Genomic DNA, 22,122 nt, shown 5'->3' with positions numbered 1-22,122 from the left:
GTTCCTGAATTTCATTAGAAAGTCCAGGGCATTTTTTGAATTCTGATATAAAATTGTAACTTTCGCTTTATTTCATTAACAGGAATTGTTGTATTTGGAATCAACAGACCACAGTCAAAAAATGCAATCAGTAAGAAGCTTGTGGAAATGGTAATTTACAGTTATTATTATGAATTCATACAATATTTACTTGTGACTTTGTCACTAAGAAACCTTTAATATTGTCATTTTTTTCCTTCCACTGTATTTAGATCACAGAAGCTATAGAAGCAGTGAAATGTGACAAAAATGTCCGAACAGTTATACTTCGCAGTGAAGTGCCAGGAATATTTTGTGCAGGTATGTGGTAGCTTTCTTTGTGGTTAATTCTGCCATCAGCATTGAACATAATACCTCTAGGATAGAACTTAACTTTGGTGTGAGGAATCAGTATTGCATTCACATTAAACATTCAGTGACTTTTATTTGCATTTTAACCTATTATGCTCAAAAATTCAGAAATGCAGAAAGCTCACATTGCTTTTTAAAGTTGTGTGTGGAACTTAAAGGGAAAGAGCACAAATAATATTCTATTTGCATAGTTTTACTTTCAGCACTGACCTTAGTAATGCAAATTAATTTAATACAATGGTGTCAGTTCCGATTAAGCTTCTGGGACCTGTACTGATTCACTCAAAGAGGTTTACAACAAGGGTCAGGAAATTTAAATGAGGTAATTATTGATGAGTGTTAGCAAAGATTGAACAAAACAAAAGAGTGGTTTGCAGTATTCTGATTTCTTGGAAGTGACATCACTGCAACCACTGTTAGACTCTCAAGAATGAAAGCAAAACTGAAGAGTTGACTTACTGCTAAGGCTCACACAGATTTTAAAAAGAAAACATCAAGAATAAACACAGATCTGACAGTGTATGGAATTGGTTCAGTTGTATGCTTTGGGGATGCATAAAACTGTGGGCTAAGGGAAAGAAAGCAATTAGGCATAGGCCGACCAGGACAAGGAAGAGACAAAAGACAATGTTCATTTGTAACGGAAGTCTCAAGTGGAACTATGGTTCCAGGAAGATGACAGCCTGCAAGACATCACAAAGTAAGTTGAACCTTGTAGCTCATCCTTGTAACAGTGGATCGTGCTTACCTCTGTCCTCTAAGTTGCATTCAGAACCTGGACCACCCTTTGATGTAGTACAAAGATCTCTGCCGAAACCATTAAGTAAAGAGTCGTTATGTGAGTCTTTGCCGGTGACTCAGCTTCACAAGGTTCCTATTTTTGTGTCCACATCATTATTATTTCACTTGTCTGTGATTGCCATCTCCCTCCTGTAGGAAGTGATAATAATAATACTAATCCTTGCATTTAATATAGCACTTTTTCACGTCTTCTAGATGTCTCAAAGCGCTTCACAGAATAGACTGTAAAGTGAATTGACTGTATAATTGTGATCTCACGATATTGGAAATTATATGCAAAGATTTTTCATTTACTGGATTTCAGCTTCATTGTTTAACCTCTTCCAGACATTCAATTTGTGGCAACCAAAATTCTTGGGTAATGTTGATATCATGCACCTGGTACAAATCCAGATTGTGATTATCATCTTTTAGAGTCCAGGATTACAATTGACCAACCTGTGGGCTAACCAATAGGACTTGGATGGGCAGACGTATTCCAAGAAATATATTATTCTTCTCATTTGTTCAGAAAGTGTTTTTGTTGAGTTTTCCTGTTCTTAAAGGAAGATAATTATGGAATTGTGTTTTTGCTGGATATAGACTATTTATTTGTACACAATTGTACTAGAAAGTATAAAGGGAAGCAATGGGGTTATTTCCAATATCTGAACATCAAATCAAGTTCTATTAGAAAATGGCAATTAGATTATACGTGGAAGTTCCGGTTGGCATTGGGAAGTTTTGCACTATTCAAGATGGCAAGCTAAGCTGTTTTAGCTTGTTAAAGCATAAAGCTGTTGATGTTGTTTAAACTCCAGCAATACTTCAGGAAAGATGTTAAAGCCTTAGTGTGGGTGCTGCAGAGGTTTTCGAGAATGATTCTGGGGATGAAGGACGACAGTTATGAGGAGAGATTGGAGAAGCTGGATCTGTTTTCATTCAACCTGAGAATGTTGAGGGGGGACCTGATGGGAGAGATTTGGGGGTATAGTTATAAGATAAACATACCAATAGTGAAAGGAGCACTTTGAAGGAATTTTTTCACTCAGAGAGTTGTTAGGATGTAGAATGTCCAGTCGAGTAGGTTGGTGGAGTCCATTGTACAAGATGGAAGTACACAGGCATATGAAAGAGAGGGTCTTGAGGTATGGGGATAAGCCGAGGTGGTGGGATTGAATTGATCTTGTTTTTCTGTGAACTGGACATGATGGGCTAAATGATCTTCTTCTGCTCTGTAGATTTTTATGCTTCTATTTTCAATACCACAATATGCACTTCTGGGTTTTCAAGCCTTAGTTCTTGTCAACCTACACATAAACCTTAAGAGATGAGGTAAGCAGGATGCGTCCTATCACACATTCTATACCAGGAAAGTACCATGTATGTCAAATGCTTAGAAGTTTCCTTTGGATACTCCTCAACATAGTGATGAGTTTCCATGCGAGTCAGATGCTGAGCAAAATAAGTGGTATTTTCAGTGTGCCACCACAATGCTAAGAGAATGCATTATGAAGAATGTTCACTACACAATATGAATGATAGATATCTCTCCATCAATTTATAATACTAACCTTATTTTAGGATTGGGTTCACGATCATAAACCTGATTCAGTTTATTGTAAAAATAAATCTTGATTGCATTATAGGCTCATGAGAGGTATCATTATCCTCATTATTTCGTCTGTAGAAATTGATGCAGATTGTGAATCAGTCATCAGTCAAAATATAAAGTCTATTTTGCAGATGTCCTGAGAAACCAACAGTAAATTGTAATGTTGACTATTTTCTTGTACCAAGAACGTTGATAGCAGTAAACATTGAGAATTTGAGTCCTGGCTGCTTATATACCAACTGGTTTGGAACTTGCGATTAGGATGGTCATAGCTTCATGCTAAGGTTTAGACAGAATAGCCAAATGGTATAATGTGGGAAGATGAAATCATGTTGGAACAAAATGTTTATAGAAAGCAAAGAAATGCAACTATTGTAGCTGTGAGAAACAATCTGTTGCCATCAGTGTGAACAATTACTTAGCATGTTATTATGTAAAGCAGCCAGGACATGACATCCTCAGTGTTTCCTGTTGAACTTTTTGCTGGAAATCTGAAAGCTGACAGCGCAGTATTAGAACTTTCAGAAGAGCTTTGACATTGTGCTTTTAATGAAATCATCGCAGAAACTCAGTATTGCAAGAAAGGTATAAATTGGTATTTCCCTGTATGCAATTAAATGGTAAAGTTTCAGTCTGAAGACGTGTGTACTGCAAAACTCGCACAAGTCTGGTCTGTATAAATCGTATAATCACCTAAGTCATACATCTACCCAAGTCCTGTTCAAGAGTTTATATTCTATGCAATTTTGACATACAACAACAACAAAATTACATTTGTAAAGCACCTTTCGTGTTGGGAGGTTGTCCCAAGGCGCTGGACAGACAGAGTTACGGACCATTGCTGGGGATAAGGGGTCAGGAAGGGTGAAGGGCAGGGGGGAAGCGGGGAGATCAAAAGCATGGTCAAAGAGGAGGGTCTTTAGATGGGTCTTGAAGGTGGCAAGGGAGGGGGTGAGGCGGAGGAACAGCAGGATGGAGTTCCAGAGGGTGGGGGCAGAGTGGCGGAAGGCCTGCTCACCAATAGTGGGGTAAGCGAGGCGGGGGATGTGAAGCAGGCCGGAGCCCACTGAGCAGAGGGAGCGAGCAGGATGGTAGAAGGTTAGGAGGTCGCAGAGGTAGGAGGGAGCAAGGCCATGGAGGGCTTTGAAGGTGAGGACCAGGATCTTAACTGTATCCTCTGTGTGATGGAAAGCCATTGGAGTTGGGTAATGATGGGGGTGATAGGGTCGCGGAGCCTAGTGCGGGAAAGGACACGGCTGCAGATCTCTGGATGATCTGCAGCTTGTGGAGGGAGGAGCTACGGAGGCCGACAAGCAATGCGTTTGCATAGTCGAGCCTTAATGTAATGAAAGCGTGTATGAGGGTTTCAGTGGCCTGCAGTGTGAGACAGTGGCGGAGCCGGGCAACATTGCAGAGGTGGGGGAAGGCAGAGCAGGTCATGTCATAGATGTGGGATAGAAAGGATAGTTGAGAGTCAAACAAGACCCTGAGGTTCTGGACTGCCTCAGTGAGGTGGAGTGTGCATCCATGGATTGTGATGCTGTCAGTGCCTGAAGTGAGGAGGGGAACCAATCAGCAGTGCCTCCGTCTTGTTGGTGTTCAACTGGAGAAAGTTAGCTCTCATCCAAGACTTGATGTCTGACAGACATTCAGTCAGGACAGAGCTGGTCCTGGAGTCGAGGGTGAAGGCAGAGAGGTAGAGTTGGGTGTCATCTGCATACACGTGGAAGTTGAGCCCATGTCTGTGGATGATGTCACCAAGAGGGAGAATATAGATATTGAAGAGAAGGGGGAACCAAGGACAGAGCCCTGAGGAACGCCGCACAAGACAGTGCGGGGGCTAGAGGAGAAGCCGTTTGTGGAGATGAAGTGCAGGTGGTGTGAGGTACGATCTGAACCAGACAAGAGACAGAGGTTTTTAATGGGGTGGGAACAGTAGCAGAGGACAGGGAGAGGTTTATGATGTCAGTGAGTAAAGGGGCAAGGAAGTGGAGCTGGGAGGTAAGGAGAGGGGTAGGGATGGGATCGAGGGAGCAAGTGGTCTGTTTCATACGGGTTATCGTGATGATGAGAGAGGAGGGGGAGACGGGTTCAAAGGTGTGGAGGGAGGGATGGGTAGGGGCCGGGGTGGGAGGGGAGATGGGGAGGGGGTAGCAGATGCAGTGGCAGAGGCAACTGAGCGGATTCCCTCGACTTTGAATTCAAGGAAGTCCAGCATCGCCTCGCAGTTGGCAGTTGAGGTGAGGATGGGCGGGTAGTGAGAGGGTGGGCGGAGGAGCCAGTTTGTGATGGAGAAGAGGAGCCTGGGGTTGTCCTTAACCTCCAAGATTGTCTTGGAGTGGAACAACGATTTAGCGGAGACGAGGGCTGAGCGGTAGGATTTAATATGGTCCAGCCAGATCTACCGATGGACGGTTAGGTTTGACATAAGTCATACTTTGCAAAAGTCATATTAAATATATGGTCTCAACTGATACGACTTATGTGAGCTTGAGTAGTTCAACTTGGTATGTTGGGACACGCTTAACCCATTCACTCTTTGGGTTTATTTTCTTTCGAGCTTGGTTGGGAATTAATATTTCTTATATCTTGTCATTCTATTTTAATTACTTAGTTGGATAGTCTTGTCTAAACATATCTCTACTTATTTTACCCAATTCAGATTTGATACAACATGTAAATTGAATTCACAGTTTACTTTAAATGGATGATTGAAGTGGTATCGAGTTTATGAGATCAGCAGTAAACTCAAAAAATTTTCAGCACAGAAGGAGGCCATTTAGCTCACGTCTGTGCCATTGCAATCTGCTTTTCCTAAATCATCCTTTTTTCTTAATCATATTTTCTAGTTTACTTATCCCTCAGTGGTTTTATATTTGAATGGGAAAAATAGGTAATGGGATTTGAATAACTTGCTCAATGCTTGTCAGTGTGCTGTATCAACAATTACTGATTTGACTCAAAAAATATCAAATATACAAAGAGTTACAATATAATTGAGATGAAACAAAAGTAAATCTGAAATGTATGAAGTCTTTCTTCATACCCTGGGAGCCAGTTGGTTCATTAAGCTTTTTTCTTTCTGCACAATTAAGCTGCAACTTTCTCTTTATCTGTTGGTTCATGTTATGGAAACATATTGATTCCATCCCCTTTAATCACCAGAGAACCTATTTCACAAATCTACCACCCTGGGAAGGGGTAAAGAGTCCAACCTGTAACCAAATTCACGGATTGTCAAATTTATATTTATAACCTAAAGTCTTACTGCCAAAATTAAATACCCAGTTTGCATGAACAACTTTTACTATTTCAAATATCCAAATAATGTTGCTTCCTCAATCTAATTTATTTCTCTTATTTTTCTACAATGTTATTACCTTGTCTCACCTCCCCTCTTATAGGCATTTTGCCCTTCTTTCCTTTGGGGTACAATTTTGTTTTATTTGGCAAATGATGCTGTTGATTTGCACTTCGCCACTGAAATGGTAATGTCAGACCTGAACAATTTCAATGGTCCAGCTTTGACAGCAGTTATTGAACACTTTGAGGACAGCATTTGCAGGTTTGCATTCTCAATTTTCCTGTTTTTCACATCAATCTCAAGTAGGTTATCATGGTGTTGCTACACATTGAGTGGCTATATAATATCCCTACAAATTGGGAATATATGGAAGGGTTAGATTGCTGTAATACAATGAGAAAGAGTTTCTCTTACATACTAATACTTACATAACTATTTATGTAGTAATATTACAGTAGAGAAATGCTCTTTGGATGTGGACAACATTTATTATAACTACTGTAGTGGAAAGGTAAGTCATATATGGAAATTGTCAATATTTTAAAAAATAATTTTAAAATTAAAGGAACTGATTAGAAAATTCAGTGCTCAGTGGACATATTCAATTGGTTGAAACTGTTCAATTGGTTGGCCTGTTATTTTGATCTAAACTAAAGAGAAACATGAATATTATGTTTACCGAACTAACGACCAAACAGATGTTTCTAAATAAAGACTTATGTAAATTAACCACTCAGTTTATGTCTGAGTTACTGTCCTAGTAGACCACATAGACATGAATTATTTTTACTTACAGTGTGAGTATAATTCATGTTGGTATAGTCTATAAATGAAATCTTGTTGTTGTTATCTACATTTGTATTTTGGCCAGCTAGGTGTCTTGACACATGCGGAAACCCATCACCATGCTTAAGGGTATCCAAACCAAACTGAAAGCTTCATGCATAAACACGGAAATTCCTATGATATTTATTGGCATGGAATAAGCACATTCTTTGCATGGAGAGACACATCCTGCTTACCTAATACTGGAGACTATTACGTGTAGGCTGGCAAGAGCTACAGAGTGTGCGTTAGGATTACTGCTGGTGTCTATAACCAGCTAAAACCACATAACTTACTTTTGAGAGCACTCTGGCAAGTTCTCCTGCTGCTTGTTCCATTAGGGCCAGTTTATTCGTTAAGGTTTTGGTTTGCAGGGTTAACAAGCTGAGTGGGAAGAGTCCCTACCCCTAGTGATTAGTCTGCCCTTCCAAGACCGACCGATGAGCCAGGCTGGCTCGGCTGTCATCAGCAGGGCCCTGGAATACTGCAGACCACCAAGCTCAGGCTGGACCACCGAGACCACCACTAACGTCCAGCTATATTGCAATATTCCTTCGCCAAGCAATTCAGTTCGAAGGAAATGCTGCCCGCACCCCCCCACTCCCAAGGATCGTCACGCATTGGTCATTTGACATTCGACAAATGCAGGTTTGAGCCTTCACAAGGTGTTGGCAGATACTTGGAAATCCGTGTGAGCTTTCTGATGGGTAATACAGTTCAGCATGAAATGTGTCAGAGCATTGCTACCATCTTCCTCATTGCTACCGTCTTCCTGCACAGAGCTCGCATCCCTTCCCACTGAGCGACAATTGGAGATGCTGTCCTTGAGCTTATAGGCTATCTACATTGTGGTTTGTGCAGATCCTTGGTATTAACTATTTAGTCATCCGATTTACAGTAAACCAGCAGCAAGTATGTTTTTAATAACCATTTCATTTAGCAAAAGTATTACGTGTATTTTTCAGTTTAAAGGTGTTTCTCTCTGAAATAAGGCATTTTTTAATATATGCCTCAAGGTTGCATTTACATGTTTTAAAATGGTGAGACTTGCTTCAAATCAGGCTAAATGTCCAGAAATAATATTGTATGTTTCTTGGTGGTGGCAGTGAATTCACACACAATTAATTTAGCTGGTTCCCTCCTTTAACAACAGTATTTAACTGGTTTTGATTGGGTATGATTCAGAAGTGTGTACCTTGTCCATACATCATTCAGAGTGATAAGGTAAATTTATGCTTCATTGAAGCTCTAATCAGAACAAAAGCTCTGTGCAAAGTGTGAACCTGGGTATCTTGTGACCCAGAACTGTCCTTTTTCCCTCATATCCATGGCATGACCGGCACTGCCTACCACCACCTCTGCAACATTGCCAGACTCCTCCACTGCCTCACCCCTCAGGCTGCTGAAACCCTCACCCACGCATTCGTCACCTCATCGGCCTTCCCAACTCTTCCCTTCACAAGCTGCAGATCATCCAAAACTCTGCAGCTAATGTATTCTCACGCACCAGGCTCCGTGACACCATCACTCCCGCCCTCGCCCGACTCCACTGGCTCCCCATCCGCCAGAGGATTGAGTTCAAGATCCTCGTCCTCACCTTTAAGGCCATCCATGGCCTTGCCCCCTCCTACTTCTCTGATCTGCTGACTCCCTACCAACTTGCCCGCTTCCTCTGTTCAGCGGGCTCTGGCCTGCCCCATGTCTCCCATCCGACCCACCCTACCATTGGTGGCCGGGCTTTCAGCCTCTCTGCCCCCACACTCTGGAACTCCATCCTAAGGTCCCTTCGCCTCACTTCCTCCATTGCCTCCTTCAAGGCCGGTCTCAAGACCCTTCTCTTCGATCGTGCCTTCGGTCTCCCTCCCACGTCTCTGCCTTCCCTCACCCCTACACTACCCCTCCCCCATGCTCGGGCCACAACACCTGACTGTTCAGCGCTTTGGCATGCCCTCCCGACGTGAAAGGCGCTCTATAAATGTAATTTTGTTGTTGTTGTTACTCTCTAGGCAGTGCAAACCTCAGGCAATCCATACTGTTGTGAAACATGTTCAAAACTAAATTAACATTTCAATACATAGAACTATGCAGCGAAAAACACGCCATTCAGGCCCACTAGTCCATACTTCAGTTACCAGAATCAAAAAGAGGCAACTTCAATAAAAAAGTTTGCTCTTAGAGAAATTATCGCTTTTTTTAAACAAAATTTATTTTTTTCCTTTTGGGTTTACTAGATTATTGTAATTTCATTTGAAGAGATCATTTTTTGTTTGATGAGAAGTTTTCTTGCTGATGATAACATTCTTTTCAATTTGCTGCAATGTTGTTGGTTTTATGAACTATGAAATCTATTTGATGTATAGATTTGGTATAGTTAAATTTTCCACTTCTGATCCCGTTGAACAAACAGGAACTCCACATGGTTAATAAACCAAATGTGATGAGCGTTGAATTTATATTTTTAGATGCACCAAGACAGATCAGGAGGACACAGATTTCGGGTTGCAATTGTCAATTTCAGGGCAGGCACCAGAAAGTATTTTTTGAGAGAGTGGGTAATTAACGGCTGGAACAGATTACCAGAGAGGGTGGTTGAGATCGAGACACTGGACTTGTTTCAAACAACAACAACTTGCATTTAAATAGCACTCTTCACTGCCATTTGCCATTCAGTAACTGCAAGCCCCGGCAGCACCAAGCAATGGAAGAAAAGGCAGCAGAACTAATTCAACCTCCAATGCTTGAATTAGTACACCTTCCTTTTCACTTCGGCTCAGTCCACAACACCAAAAATATTATTACTGATAATGATGTAATGTAGAGTTAGTGTTAGTAACCTCGAAGCCAGTTCTCTTGAATAAGTCATCAGTACTCTTTGTTTAAACAAAAATACGTCAACAGGTCGAAATAAACAAAGAGGTTGAAGTGAAGGTCATGATACTTCTTGGTAACTGTGTTGTGCTGCTTACTGTTTAAATAATGTATTTATTTGAAAGTCTCCTAGTCTGTTGTTTGGGACGTGAAGTATTACGTTTGCCTGGCATCAAGCCATTTTTAACTCTTTGAAGATTATAGGAATTTATTTGGAATTATTCCTTACCAAAAACATATTACAGTGTGAGGTACAGTGAAACTGCATGTTGGTTGCGATTTTATGGATCCAACCAATGTGTAATAACAAAGCCCCACTGTATCATATTAAGGTATTGTATATAAATGTGAGCTTTCTAAAACATATTGTAGCTTTGGCCAAATCTAGTTGTGAATGTTACAGAGCACAATAGGGACAAAAGAAAATACTGAGTGACTGCTCATATTGCAAAAAAAAGTATTTCTCATCTATGAATTTTATTTCTGCAACAATACTTTATGGTACTTCTTGAGACAATAACCTGTATGTATGGTGAATGGAGAGGTAACAGAAAACAGAATTAAATTGTTTTCTTTCCTATCTTAATTATTTTTGTTGTGTAACTATAAAAGAATTTCAGGATTGAGTCATCAGGTTGGCTCCCTTGACAATTACTTGTACACTATGATGGAAAAAAATCCCCTCCAGGAAATTCTTGTCCATTTTCAGTTAAGGTTATTTGGTTTTATTCCTGTAATTGTATTTGTTGAATAAAAGAAAGCCAAACATAACTAGGTGAACTACTGTGCGAAACAATTGTCCATTATAGGAAATGAGCTCAGTACCCTATTTTGTCTTAATATGTGTAATGCTTTTCTACAGAAGTATAAACTCTGTCGACTCTGTTTTCTTTGAAAGCATGCCTTTTTGAGCTGGAGCCCTTACAGATTCTTTTTATCCTGCAAAAAAATTGCATTGTACTTCCTTCCCCTCAATATGTTGTGAAACAAAAAAACATTATAGTTTTAAAGTTACTAGTCAAATATGAAGGTTTTGTCAAATTAGCCAATGTTTATGACAATTCAAGGAGGAAACCAATAGATTTGTCTTTTTATCTTCACATATTTTGTTGACTGTTGTCAGTAAATATAGAACTTTTTCAGTTCTGTCATCTGTTAACTTCCTTTCAGAAAGTTATATTTTTGATGGTAAAATCTTATGTTCTTGGCTTCTTTAAATTTCCCTTTTGTCTGTGATGTTTCACTTCTTGAACTACAATATTGCTTTTGATTCCAATTACTGCTTCTATTACTTGATGCGATGGGAATAGGAGAGATGGGGACTTGTTGTAGTTTAAACACTGGCACATACAAATGGCTGAATGGTCTATTTCTGTGCTTGTTACTCTGTGTAATGAAAATCCTTCAGTCCCGAAAGTCCTTCAGACACATATACTGGAGATGGAAATGTTTATACACTTGCTCACATACATGCATATATTTGATGTCAGGCTTAGGCCTAATCATTGTTGCTGTAATCTTGTTGATTTTTTTAAAACTGATTTTCTCCTAATGATGGAAAATGGGCATATATATATATAGTATTTGAAAACTTGCAAAGCACAACAGTATCGTACTGGGTTTTTAGTGGAGCATATTGATGGTCTTGTGAAATCCTGATACTATGTCTTCTTCATGAAAAATAACTTTTTTGTTTGTAAGATTAGGGATTTTGTTCTTGCAAATTTGCATCCATGTCTGGAGAGAAAATCTGAGCATCACATAAAATTAAGGATTATTTATTTTATGTGTCCTATAGCTTCTTGGCACTAATGCTCTAAATAATATTTTGTATTGCCTTTACAAAACATTGTGCAACCAGGATCAAAACATTTAATTGCAGACACTTTTGAATAATTTTATCATTTTGCTTAGTAGACACGAGGTGCTTTATTCTTTCCCATGTGCCCATTCTGTTAATGTTGTTTGAATTAGATTTTTTAGTGCATTTACTGTAACCAAAGATTTCCTACAAAACGGGTAGTGAAATGTGATAGCCAAGCTGTTTCCTGATTTAAAATTGGCATTTATAACCAAGAGACAGCACCTGTTAACCAGTATTTCCTGAAAATAGCATTTTCACAATGCTTTGAGAGAGCCTTTATTGTTCTGTATAAATCATTTTTCTTTACATTATTTATCAGCAATGAAGTAGAAAGGAGTGGTTTTACTCATTAAACGGGAAAGCACAATAACCCTGCGAGTACAAATTGAGGTGGTTGTGATTAGCCAATGATATGTAATTACATACTGTTTGCTTTGCCCTTAATAAAGAGTATTTGTTAATTTATTTATCTAATAATTTCTTTACAAGATTAGCTATTTGATTTATATGAAGGAAACCAGCTTATGATTGAAAATAGGGATCAAATTTGTGGTTTCCTAAATGCATTCCTTAAACGTTTCTTAAATCAAGGAGGAAAAGTTTGCAGGGCTATGGGGAGAGAGCGGGGGAGTGGGATTGATTTGGATAGCTCTTTGCAAAGAACCGGCACAGACATGATGGGCCGAATGGTCTCCTTATGTGCTGTATAATTCGATGATTCTATGAAACGAATAGGTCTTCCTTTTTATTTTTACATATTTTGTTTACTATTTTGTCAGTAATCTATAATTACTGTATGCTATGATACTATGATCATCTATAATTACTGTATACTATGACCAGTAATCTATAATTAGTAATAAGTAAAATTCTTTAATTATTACCGCAAAACCAAAATTACAGTGAAAGAGTGACCTTAAAACATGTCCTTAATGACTAGTATTTGGGATTGAACACTTCCCTCTCCCCCCAACCCCCTGGACTTTGGGATTGAATTCCGGATCCTTGTACTCCAAACTTTCCATGATGTTGCCCCTCTCTACCACTGTGACCCTACCACCATTGCCCCTCCCTCTACTCAGTGAACATGTCCCTCTTCTGACCCCGTCCATTGATGGGAGAGCTTTCAGCCCCTGCACCCTGGGACTCCATCCCAGAGTCCCTCCCTCTTCACCTTTAATATTTGTCTTTTTAAATGCACTTTTGTTTTCCTTTCTCCTCCACCTTTCTCAGCTCCTCCACCCCCTAGTTCGGGCTCCTGGTTGCCTCTGTGAAGTGCTTTGCGATATCCTCCTGATGTGAAAGGCGCTAAAAATGTAATCATAATTATAATCAGAATTAGGAAGCCATTTGAGGTATATTACCCAAGCATGAATCCCAACTTTAAGGAATGAACGTGTAAAGAAAAAATTGAAAAGAAGAGAATCCATTTTAACAGTTAAAGCAATAGTTCCAGGAAACTGTTTGAACAGTGTTTTTATTTCTAAAATTCTTTGGAGACTGAAAGGTACGAATAATTTTTTATGATCTCCCCAGTGTCCTGGTCTCCCAGGCAATGCACCATCTGTATCTCCAAGAGCAGGCAGGTGTCCTGCTCCTGGCCTTCTTTTAGCAGACTGCTAAAAGACAACCTATGGTGACTTTCCATCAGATTTTTCCTTCCTCAAGGGGCGGCAGCTGTCCCTGCTCTTGGGACCCTCAGCAGTGTAGCTTAGATCAGGAATTCAGCAGTGTAGAGGAGTGAATCTGTTTCCTCCACTGCCACTGTGCTCTGTGTTGGTGCTCCTACATGTTAGCTCATCTCATATTTTAATTACAAATTAAGATTATGTTGATGCAGAAGAGAATAAGTAAATCAGATTAAAATGGGATGAACATTGTCTTGCCGCTCAGTGTAGGTACATTGATAATAATAATAAGACATATTGAATCACTGGACACAATTCAACAAAAAATTAAATCATGTGAATTTTCAAAAATGATCTTGATGAAATGCCAAATTATTTGGTATTAGTTTTATACTAAAGATTGCAACTCAGGAATTCCTAACATGCGGTGTAATTAGAGCATTAATCAAGCATCGTGTGTTTCTTTTTGGTAACTGCTCTCTGGGCTTTACCAACAGAATGTCTCAGGTGATGTTCATTTGTATAGACCAGTTGTATTATTTCTACCCATAAATGTGGTAATTCAGATTAATTTCCCATTGTTTTGTCTTGACTTAATGCTGGTACCGAGAGACTGGAGCAGAATACTTGTCATTAATGGCTCACAGTCGTTGAATGTGATCAACACTATTTACTAGTCTAGAATATGCTGATGAAATATAGTTGTAAACTATACAATAGCACTTGTATAGCAAAAGCAGCTGTGTTGTGACTAAGATAATTCAGTTATACACTTGCTCAAATTGTTGGGTCAAACTGCCAGATTGCCCAGCTCCTCACCACACAGGTGGCCTTTCCTGTACCAGGCTTCACAAGGCCATCATCTTGTTCTTGCTCGGCTCCACTGGCTCCCTATTCCCATTGGATTTAATTTGAGATCCTCGTTCTCATTTTCAAATACCTTCCTGGCTTTGCCCTAATCAATTTCTGTGATCTTGTGTCTACTCCCGCAGCTACTCCCTCTGCTCAGTGAAACCCAGCCTGCTTCATGTCACCCAACTTCCAGGCATTCTGCTCCCTCTTTCTGGAATTCCAATCCGGCATTCCTGCTTTCAAAACCTGCCATAATATCTATGTTTTCGACCACGCTTTTGGCCACCTTTCCTCTCCCCTTCCAGCTCAGCTTGGGATCCCTGTGCGAAACGCTTTTGAGAAGTCCTCCTGACGTGAAAAGTGCTTTATAAATGTAAATTGAAATTATAATTATATCTTTTATTCAATTTGATTATAATTTTATTTTTACTGCTCAAATTATTACGTATTATTACCAGAATGTACAGAATATTATTTTATGTCTCAGTCTGATGCCTTGCATGTCTTTCCCCAGATTTTTAAAATTGTGAAGAAGAAAATATAACAGTGCCTTTATAATATAAAATAATGACTGGTCAGGGGATAGAATTAGACATTTCTATTGTGTCCCATTTACTTGTTGTTGTATGTGTGCTTGTAACCACATGGGTTGTGCTAGCTCAAGACGAGCTTAAGACCAAATGGAATTCTAATTCATCGCTTCGACCTTCCCTTATTCTATATTTAATTGTAAATGTAAAAACAAAATCTAATTCATTAAATTTGGCATGTGGATAGTGCAGCTTTGCTATGTTTTTGTTCTGTTGGTAAGATTGCCTGTGCAAGAGAGACCAAGTTATGTACTTCAAGAAATTCTTGTTTGGGTGTTTTGTGATTGGAATAATTTGTGTTTGATTAATTCTGGTTCTTTAAACTTTAATTCCCTTAGGTGTTTTCTGAGAAAGTTATTCTTTCAAACATTTTTTTTTGTAACAACTGTTAACTTATTTTGCTGTATTGGTCTAATCTGTACAATGTTATTTCCCAGGTAGCTCGGGCACATATTTAAAAGATAGCTCCATATTAATCAACAACTCAATAGCAGTTCATTTAACATTCAGTATTTTATTAGTGTCAGTGTTTGCTCCTTTTGTAATAATCGGTTATGGAGAGTTATGATAAACTTTAACAAACTTTTTTTTGATTTCTCTGAATATTGTTGTATAACACTGGAGAGCAGACATAGAGGATTTATTGAACCTCGCAATAAGAGGGGACAAAATTAATACTATTGGAAACAAGTCAGTAATACAGAGTACCGGTGCAATTTGTTTAAATGTAGTTCCTCCTATACTTGGATACATCAGCTTGTGACAATTTCTCTGAATTCGACATTTAAATCTTTCAGAAACAGCAATGCACAATGTTCAATTTTATTCAGTAGAAATTTATCTTTTTCTTGGAATTTTAAACAAATGACTTCAATACAGTGTTTTCATGATTTATGAACAGTCAAATTTAAATATAAGTGTATTTTTTTTTAATGTCCTGCACATGTGGAGGTCCATCACCATGTTTAAGAGTGTCCAAACCAAACTTAGAATTCGATGCATCCCATCTACACATTGAAGTTCCAGAGATAAATTATTGGAACGAATTGCACACATAATACAACCCTTACTTTGTTAAGCACAACAACTTGCATTTATATAGTGCCTCTCACACAGGATAGTGTCCCAGAGCACTTAAGTACATCACCATACTCTTACCATAATAAAGAAATAGGTAAGATTTGAAGGATATTTGTATGAAGATTGATGGAGTATTGACACATATTTGATCACGTTTGGTAAAGTGATGGCGTGTTCCACCATTAGAACCTAAAGGAAAAATCAATTACAGAAAACCTTACCTGATTAACTTCTTTATTGAACTCTATGAATCAGCCTGCCTTTCAGAAATAACCAGTAGCTTGCATAATTGATTAAAGAAAACTAAAGTATTGACTAAGAAAAGGCCATTTTCCCATCAAGCTAATTCATTTAGCTGACTATTTATGATTTTCCCCATCACGAATGGAACTCAATTTCAATCTCTACAGAATAACCGTAAGTAAAATGCCTGAGAAGACAGTGACAGTATTAACAATCCTGCTAGATTTTAAATTTTATTTTAGGATTTTGTAAAGCTATTTGGTACTTTAGGTTAGGCTATTAAATGCTAATACAAATGACTACAGAAGTTTTACTGCAGTAGTTTGAAAAATCATTATGCCGAATAGATGGAGCTTTTACAAAGGCTGCGTTAGAAAAATGGGTGGAGGTTGCAATTTCATAGCTTTTAATTCCATGATATTTTTAACAACCATTAACAAATTTATCTAAAATCTTAACTATTTAAATTAAGTGGTTTTAAATATAAATCACTACCGATTTGCATTTAGTAAGTTGTGTAAAAGGGGTTGGGGTTTTCAATGCCAGTATTTCTATTTAGAGGTCAACATATTTACACACTTATAAGTAGATTGGAGTCCACTTTAATTCATTTCTGATAACCTAAGATGTTGTGTGCAAAATCATTAGGCTTCATAGCAATTTTAAAATGTAATTTGGGTCAAACAGTGGTCATTTATGCCAAAATACTAATCTTGGTTATTTAAACCAATATAATTTTCCTTTTCTCTTTTCCAAAGTCACATTTATTTGATAATCAGATAGTTATAAAAAGATTCTGAAATTTCTCACAACTTGAATAAGAGCTATCATATCTTGCCTTCTCTCTGCATATTTTTTTGATGGATAACAATTCATCCTAGGAGTCCCAACTGTGCTTTCTAAGAGAACATTTATAACATTTCCCAGCGCCTTGGGACGTCATCCCAATGTGAAAGGGCTATAGAAATGTAATTTGTTGTTGTTAAAAAATGCTCACATTTGTATTTCACTCCAATTGTATATTTTGACTTAGAATTTTGGCAATGTAAAGCAATTCATGACTAGAACTGCACAAGTCTAAATGAGCATTTCAGGCAAAGTTCATAGCAAGATTCTAGGAATTTTAAATCATCTTGCGAGTTGTTTGTTGAGTAGTTATAGTGGCAGGCACCACTTACGTTTAGTAGCAATATATTTGTGTTTTTATTCATTCATTTACTTTTTGAAACCCCAAATGTAATTTTGAAAATGATGGTTCAACACAATGAATCAAAAAGTTGGTTCCTAAAATATAAAAAGTGTTCAAAACATGTATAAATGCAAAACCACATTTTACTTGGAACTGAAGTGAAGGTTGATAAGTTCTTGTGTGTTCTTCAATTGACTGGCACGTTAATCTACAAATGAATGATTTGAATTCTGTGAAGCTCTTTGAGACTTCCTCCTGACAAGAAAGGCACTATATCAAATGCAAGGATTATTATTATTTGGATATATGCTTTTTCTACGCTTACTTTCTTTTCATAAAAGATGCCCTTCAAGTTATACAGCAATAATTGCATTTATATAACATATTTCCTACAGTGTAGCACCTCTGAGTTCTGAACTTTACTTGCTTTTATTCCAATGAAAAAAACAATGAAAAAGTAGTGATTATCATTCACCGCATTCGGAAAAAGCATTGGTAATAGAAGCTAATTTGTACAATGTATTTTGAAGATTTTCGGAATGCATTGCAATCACGACTCCTGTTTCGGAGATGTGACTTTCAGAGCTTTGATCTTAACTTTTATTTGCCGAATATAATGTCATGAATGATCCTAACATATCAGAGTTAAATCTGCAGACATTTATTTAAACTTTAAAATGGCATGTATGCACTACCTGTGTACACAACTAACAGAGTTAACAGGGTGAGAGTACTCTTAACTAGGCTGTTATTTATGAGTATTGCATTTTCTCTTCCTCTAATGTATTTTAAGCATTTCCTTTTTCAAAAGCAACAATGTATGGTTATTAACTATTTTTGTTGGAAATTATTTGAATAAGTTCTGTTGAATAAGAAAAGGAAAATGGTCGTGAATGTGGCGGGGATTAAAAATAGCAAAAGAAAGGTCAAAATTGGACTCTAAAACTCAGCACATCTTATTTCAGAACATACAGCAGCACATTTGACTGAAGTTTATATACTCTCACTGATCAGTGCACTCTTCTCCTTCAGAAAATTATGTATTCAAAAGACGAATATGTCAAATGGAAGAAAACCCATCCTTAACCCATCATCCCCTGTCCTTTGTCTTCCTTGCCCTGCCCTCTCTGTTAGTCCTTAAAAGCCTCTCCCTCCCAACAATGCCCCAATTCTGACAGAGTTGTGGAACCGAAACATTGACTCACTTTCCTTTCTCCATAGATGCTGCTTGACCTGCTGAGTGTTCCCAGCGACTTCTGTTTTTGTTTCAGATTTCCAGCATCTGCAGTATTTTGCATTTTATGTCAAATGGAAGCGCTTTTGTGGGGAGGGGAGGATAATTAATTTAGAATTGTAGATCGTGATAATGTTATTTTTCAACACTTTCTTCATACGGGCCTCAAACCTGATATGGACCTGAAGTTCCATCAGTTTGTTTGTTTGGGATACTTTAGGAAAACTATCCCTTTATCTTGTGCAACTCTCAGCATTTTTGTGGGATCCTGTTCTTATACTCGCCAAAATAATGTTTGTTCTGATTAAGCCCGTATTACTTCCATTTCTCACTCATACACTTAACTTTATTTTTGCCTTGTTGAATGAGCTTCAAGCTCTAGGTTAGGTCTGCCATATATTATTCTGTAGATTCCAGACATTAGTATACTTATAGGGCTAAAGGTATATTTTGATAATCTTTTGGTTTGTTGGATGTTTAAACTTATGTCATACTGTTCTATCATTAAGCAGTGTTTTATTTTACCTTTATTAGGAAGGTATCCAGTGGAGTGTAATTTGCGACACAATGGCATCTAATTTATAAATGTTTGTAACCATATACTGCAGTAATCTGGATATGTTCCTTTTGGAACTCAGTTTCAATGCCAATTTCAGTTTTGATTTCCATGAAGCTGGATTGCGGCTTAAAGAGGCTCCTGGTGCCCAGCATGAGATTGGCTGTGTTGAATGTGTTGACCTGAGATGCATCTTTTTACCTGCAGGATCTGCAATTTACAAATTCCTTTGTGATTATCGCAAATTAGACCCCTATTGACATGATTTTATCATAGTCATGACAATACCAATTTCTTTTAACATCACATCAAGGCTTGATTACGGAAACTCCCTCCTCATCGGCCTCCCCAACTCTTCCCTTCACAAGCTGCAGATCATCCAAAACTGCAGCTCATGTACCCTCACGCACCAAGCTATATGATCCCATCACTCCCACCCTCGCCCAACTCCACTGGCTCCCTTTCCCCCAGAGGATAGAGTTCAAGATCCTCGTCCTCACTTTCAAGGCCATCCATGGCCTTGCCCACTCCTACTTCTCTGACCTGCTGACTCCCTGACAACTTGCCCGCTTCCTCTGTTCAGCGGGCTCCGGCCTGCTCCATGTCTCCCGCCCGACCCGCCCTACCATCCGTGGCCGGGCTTTCAGCCTCTCTGCCCCCACACTCTGGAACTCCATCCCACGGTCCCTTCGCCTCGCTTCATCCCTTGCCTCCTTCAAGGCCGGTCTCAAGACCCTTCTCTTCGATTGTGTCTTTGGTCTCCCTCCCACCTCTCTGCCTTCCCTCACCCCTACCCCACCCCCCCCACTCATGCTCGGGCCCCGACACCTGACTGTTCAGCGCTTTGGGACGTCCTCCCGATGTGAAAGGCGCTCTATAAATGTACTTTTGTTGTTTGTTGTTGTTTTAAAGTAGACCTACAATAATAATAATGCAACATTTGGTGAAGGACAGAAATCAATCCATAAACTATGATTGTATTCATGTTACATTACTAAATCCTACACAAATCATCTACTAACTTGTAATACCGCAACTGCAAATACCAGCTGCACTGAGGTACCGCATATGCAGTGTTCTGTTTGAAACAACCGCGGGAAACAAAGTCTTGATCTGTCACCACATGCGCACTTATCAGCTTAATTGATGAAGTCCTTCACTGTGGTCATTGAAACAAGTGCAGAATATAAGTGACCCATATCATTGCATCAGGCAATGCAGGTACAACTAAACGCAAGTACTTGTTTACTGTATTTGTTATGCGTTCATAGAATCATAGGATTATACAGCACAGAAGGAGGTCATTTGGCCCATCGTGTCTGTGCCGCTCTTTGAAAAGAGCTATCCAATTCAATCCCACTCCCCCGCTCTCTTCCATTGCCCTGTAAACTTGTCCTCCCCAAATAAATATCTACTTCTCTCTTAAAAGTTGTTTTCGAATCGGCTTCTACTACCCTTTCAGGCAATGCATTCCAGTATTATTTGTATAAAATCCGACTTATACATAACTTTTTATAAATTGTATATGATACTTATTACGCAAGTTTGCCTTAACTCACACCTCGCATAAGTCATATTAAATGTTATGGTCCCGATTGATATGATGTATGCGGGTTTTACTGTTTAGAGACGTACACAAACTGAGGTTTTGTTGGCAAACTCCTAAAAAAAATTAACTGGAAAACATGAAGCAGAATGAAACCTTAAAAAAATTATAACATATGTGTCACAAGTGGTTTTGTTTATTTTGCCTCTACCTCTCATGGATGGTAAAATTATGTACCATGTGCCAGCTTACCCTCTTGGCTTTCTTTAGCTGCTGCTGAACACATTAACAATCTACATTTTCTCCACAGACTGACCCCACCACCCAATCCCAGCCAGACAATAAAGATGAACTGGATTTTTGTTAGATCACAGTGATATCACTCTGTTTGCTCCAATCGATCGTCATTGAGGCATAAAGGCACCTGCACACACCCACTTAATGTAGACAAAAGTTGGTTTATTAACTAACAGAATAATTAATAATCATGATTTCAACAAATTTAATTTGAAAATAACAAGGTTATCTCACAGAACACAACAAATAATACAAAGTGATATATTTCCAGCCTCTGTTTTAGCATGACAAAAGTGGCTGGCGAGTTGCATCACCACACTAATACGTCACCGATCACATAACCAGTGAGATTACTTAAGACATACCTGGAGACATCTTTGCATGTGTGCAGAAAGACATTTGGTGTCCATTGTGTGGTTGTACAGCAGGATATTAAGCGCAAACGTGATATTTCAAGTGCGATTTGAAATTCGGATTTTGGAGTTTTAGATAAGAAAGTGGCGGGGTTCACAACTCCATTGTGTTATAAGTGAACCTATGTTATAATAAAGTGCACTCTTTTTTTACCCACAAATTGTAAAAATATTGTGCAATACAAATTTACATTTATATTATGCCTTTCACATCGGGAAGACACCCCAAGGTGCTGGACAGTCCAAAGTTGCACCTCGGTTGGAGTGAGGAGAGGAAAGATGGCCGAAAGTGGGGTGGGGGGGGGGGGGGGGGTAGGGGATGTGAAGCATATTAATGAGCACTAGCTACAGTGTTTCTGAGTCCGGTCCAAAAACTCCACTTTCTAATTAAATAATAGGATAGGCAGACTGAGAATACATTTTGTTTTTATTAAGGTAAAATATGTAATCTTAGGTTCAATGATGTGTTTTCTTCACATAAGTTCTAAAATTAACTTATTTGAAGAAAACACATAATTGAACCTAATGCTAGATATTCTTTTCTTAATGAAAACAAAATCCATTCTCAGTTTGCCTCACAGATATGTGTCAAATAGAAAGAAGGCCCTCAAAGGCGGGTAGGATGGATCAACATTGTATTTATTTTTGACATTACTATGTTTAATATATTTGAAGGTTAATGTGCCGTGTGTTTTTAATTTAACTCACATTAATATTTAACTTTGACTAATCATTTCCTTTGCTTTGTAAGCAAAACGTATCCTGCAGCCTGCCTATATCAAAATGAAATGGGACCCGGTGTGAAACTGTGTCTGTTTTCACCATGGGTTTGGTGTGAACTTCATGTG

At 38.6% G+C, this 22,122-nt stretch overlaps 1 protein-coding gene across 1 annotated transcript in view; it reads left to right on the top strand.

Annotated features, from left to right (window-relative positions):
• Positions 1-22,122, top strand: part of auh (AU RNA binding protein/enoyl-CoA hydratase) — a 135,756-nt gene that overhangs the window by 5,748 nt on the left and 107,886 nt on the right. The window contains exons 2-3 of the mRNA XM_007900031.2: positions 83-150; positions 252-339. Coding sequence (XP_007898222.2) covers positions 83-150; positions 252-339 — 156 coding nt within the window. The remainder of the gene's footprint in view (positions 1-82; positions 151-251; positions 340-22,122) is intronic.

The sequence above is a fragment of the Callorhinchus milii genome, unplaced genomic scaffold (genome assembly GCF_018977255.1).
Source record: "Callorhinchus milii isolate IMCB2004 unplaced genomic scaffold, IMCB_Cmil_1.0 Scaffold32, whole genome shotgun sequence".
NCBI lineage: Eukaryota > Metazoa > Chordata > Chondrichthyes > Chimaeriformes > Callorhinchidae > Callorhinchus > Callorhinchus milii.
The sequence above is the reverse complement of the archived record's forward strand: the minus strand, read 5'-3'. Positions and strand labels throughout refer to the sequence as shown.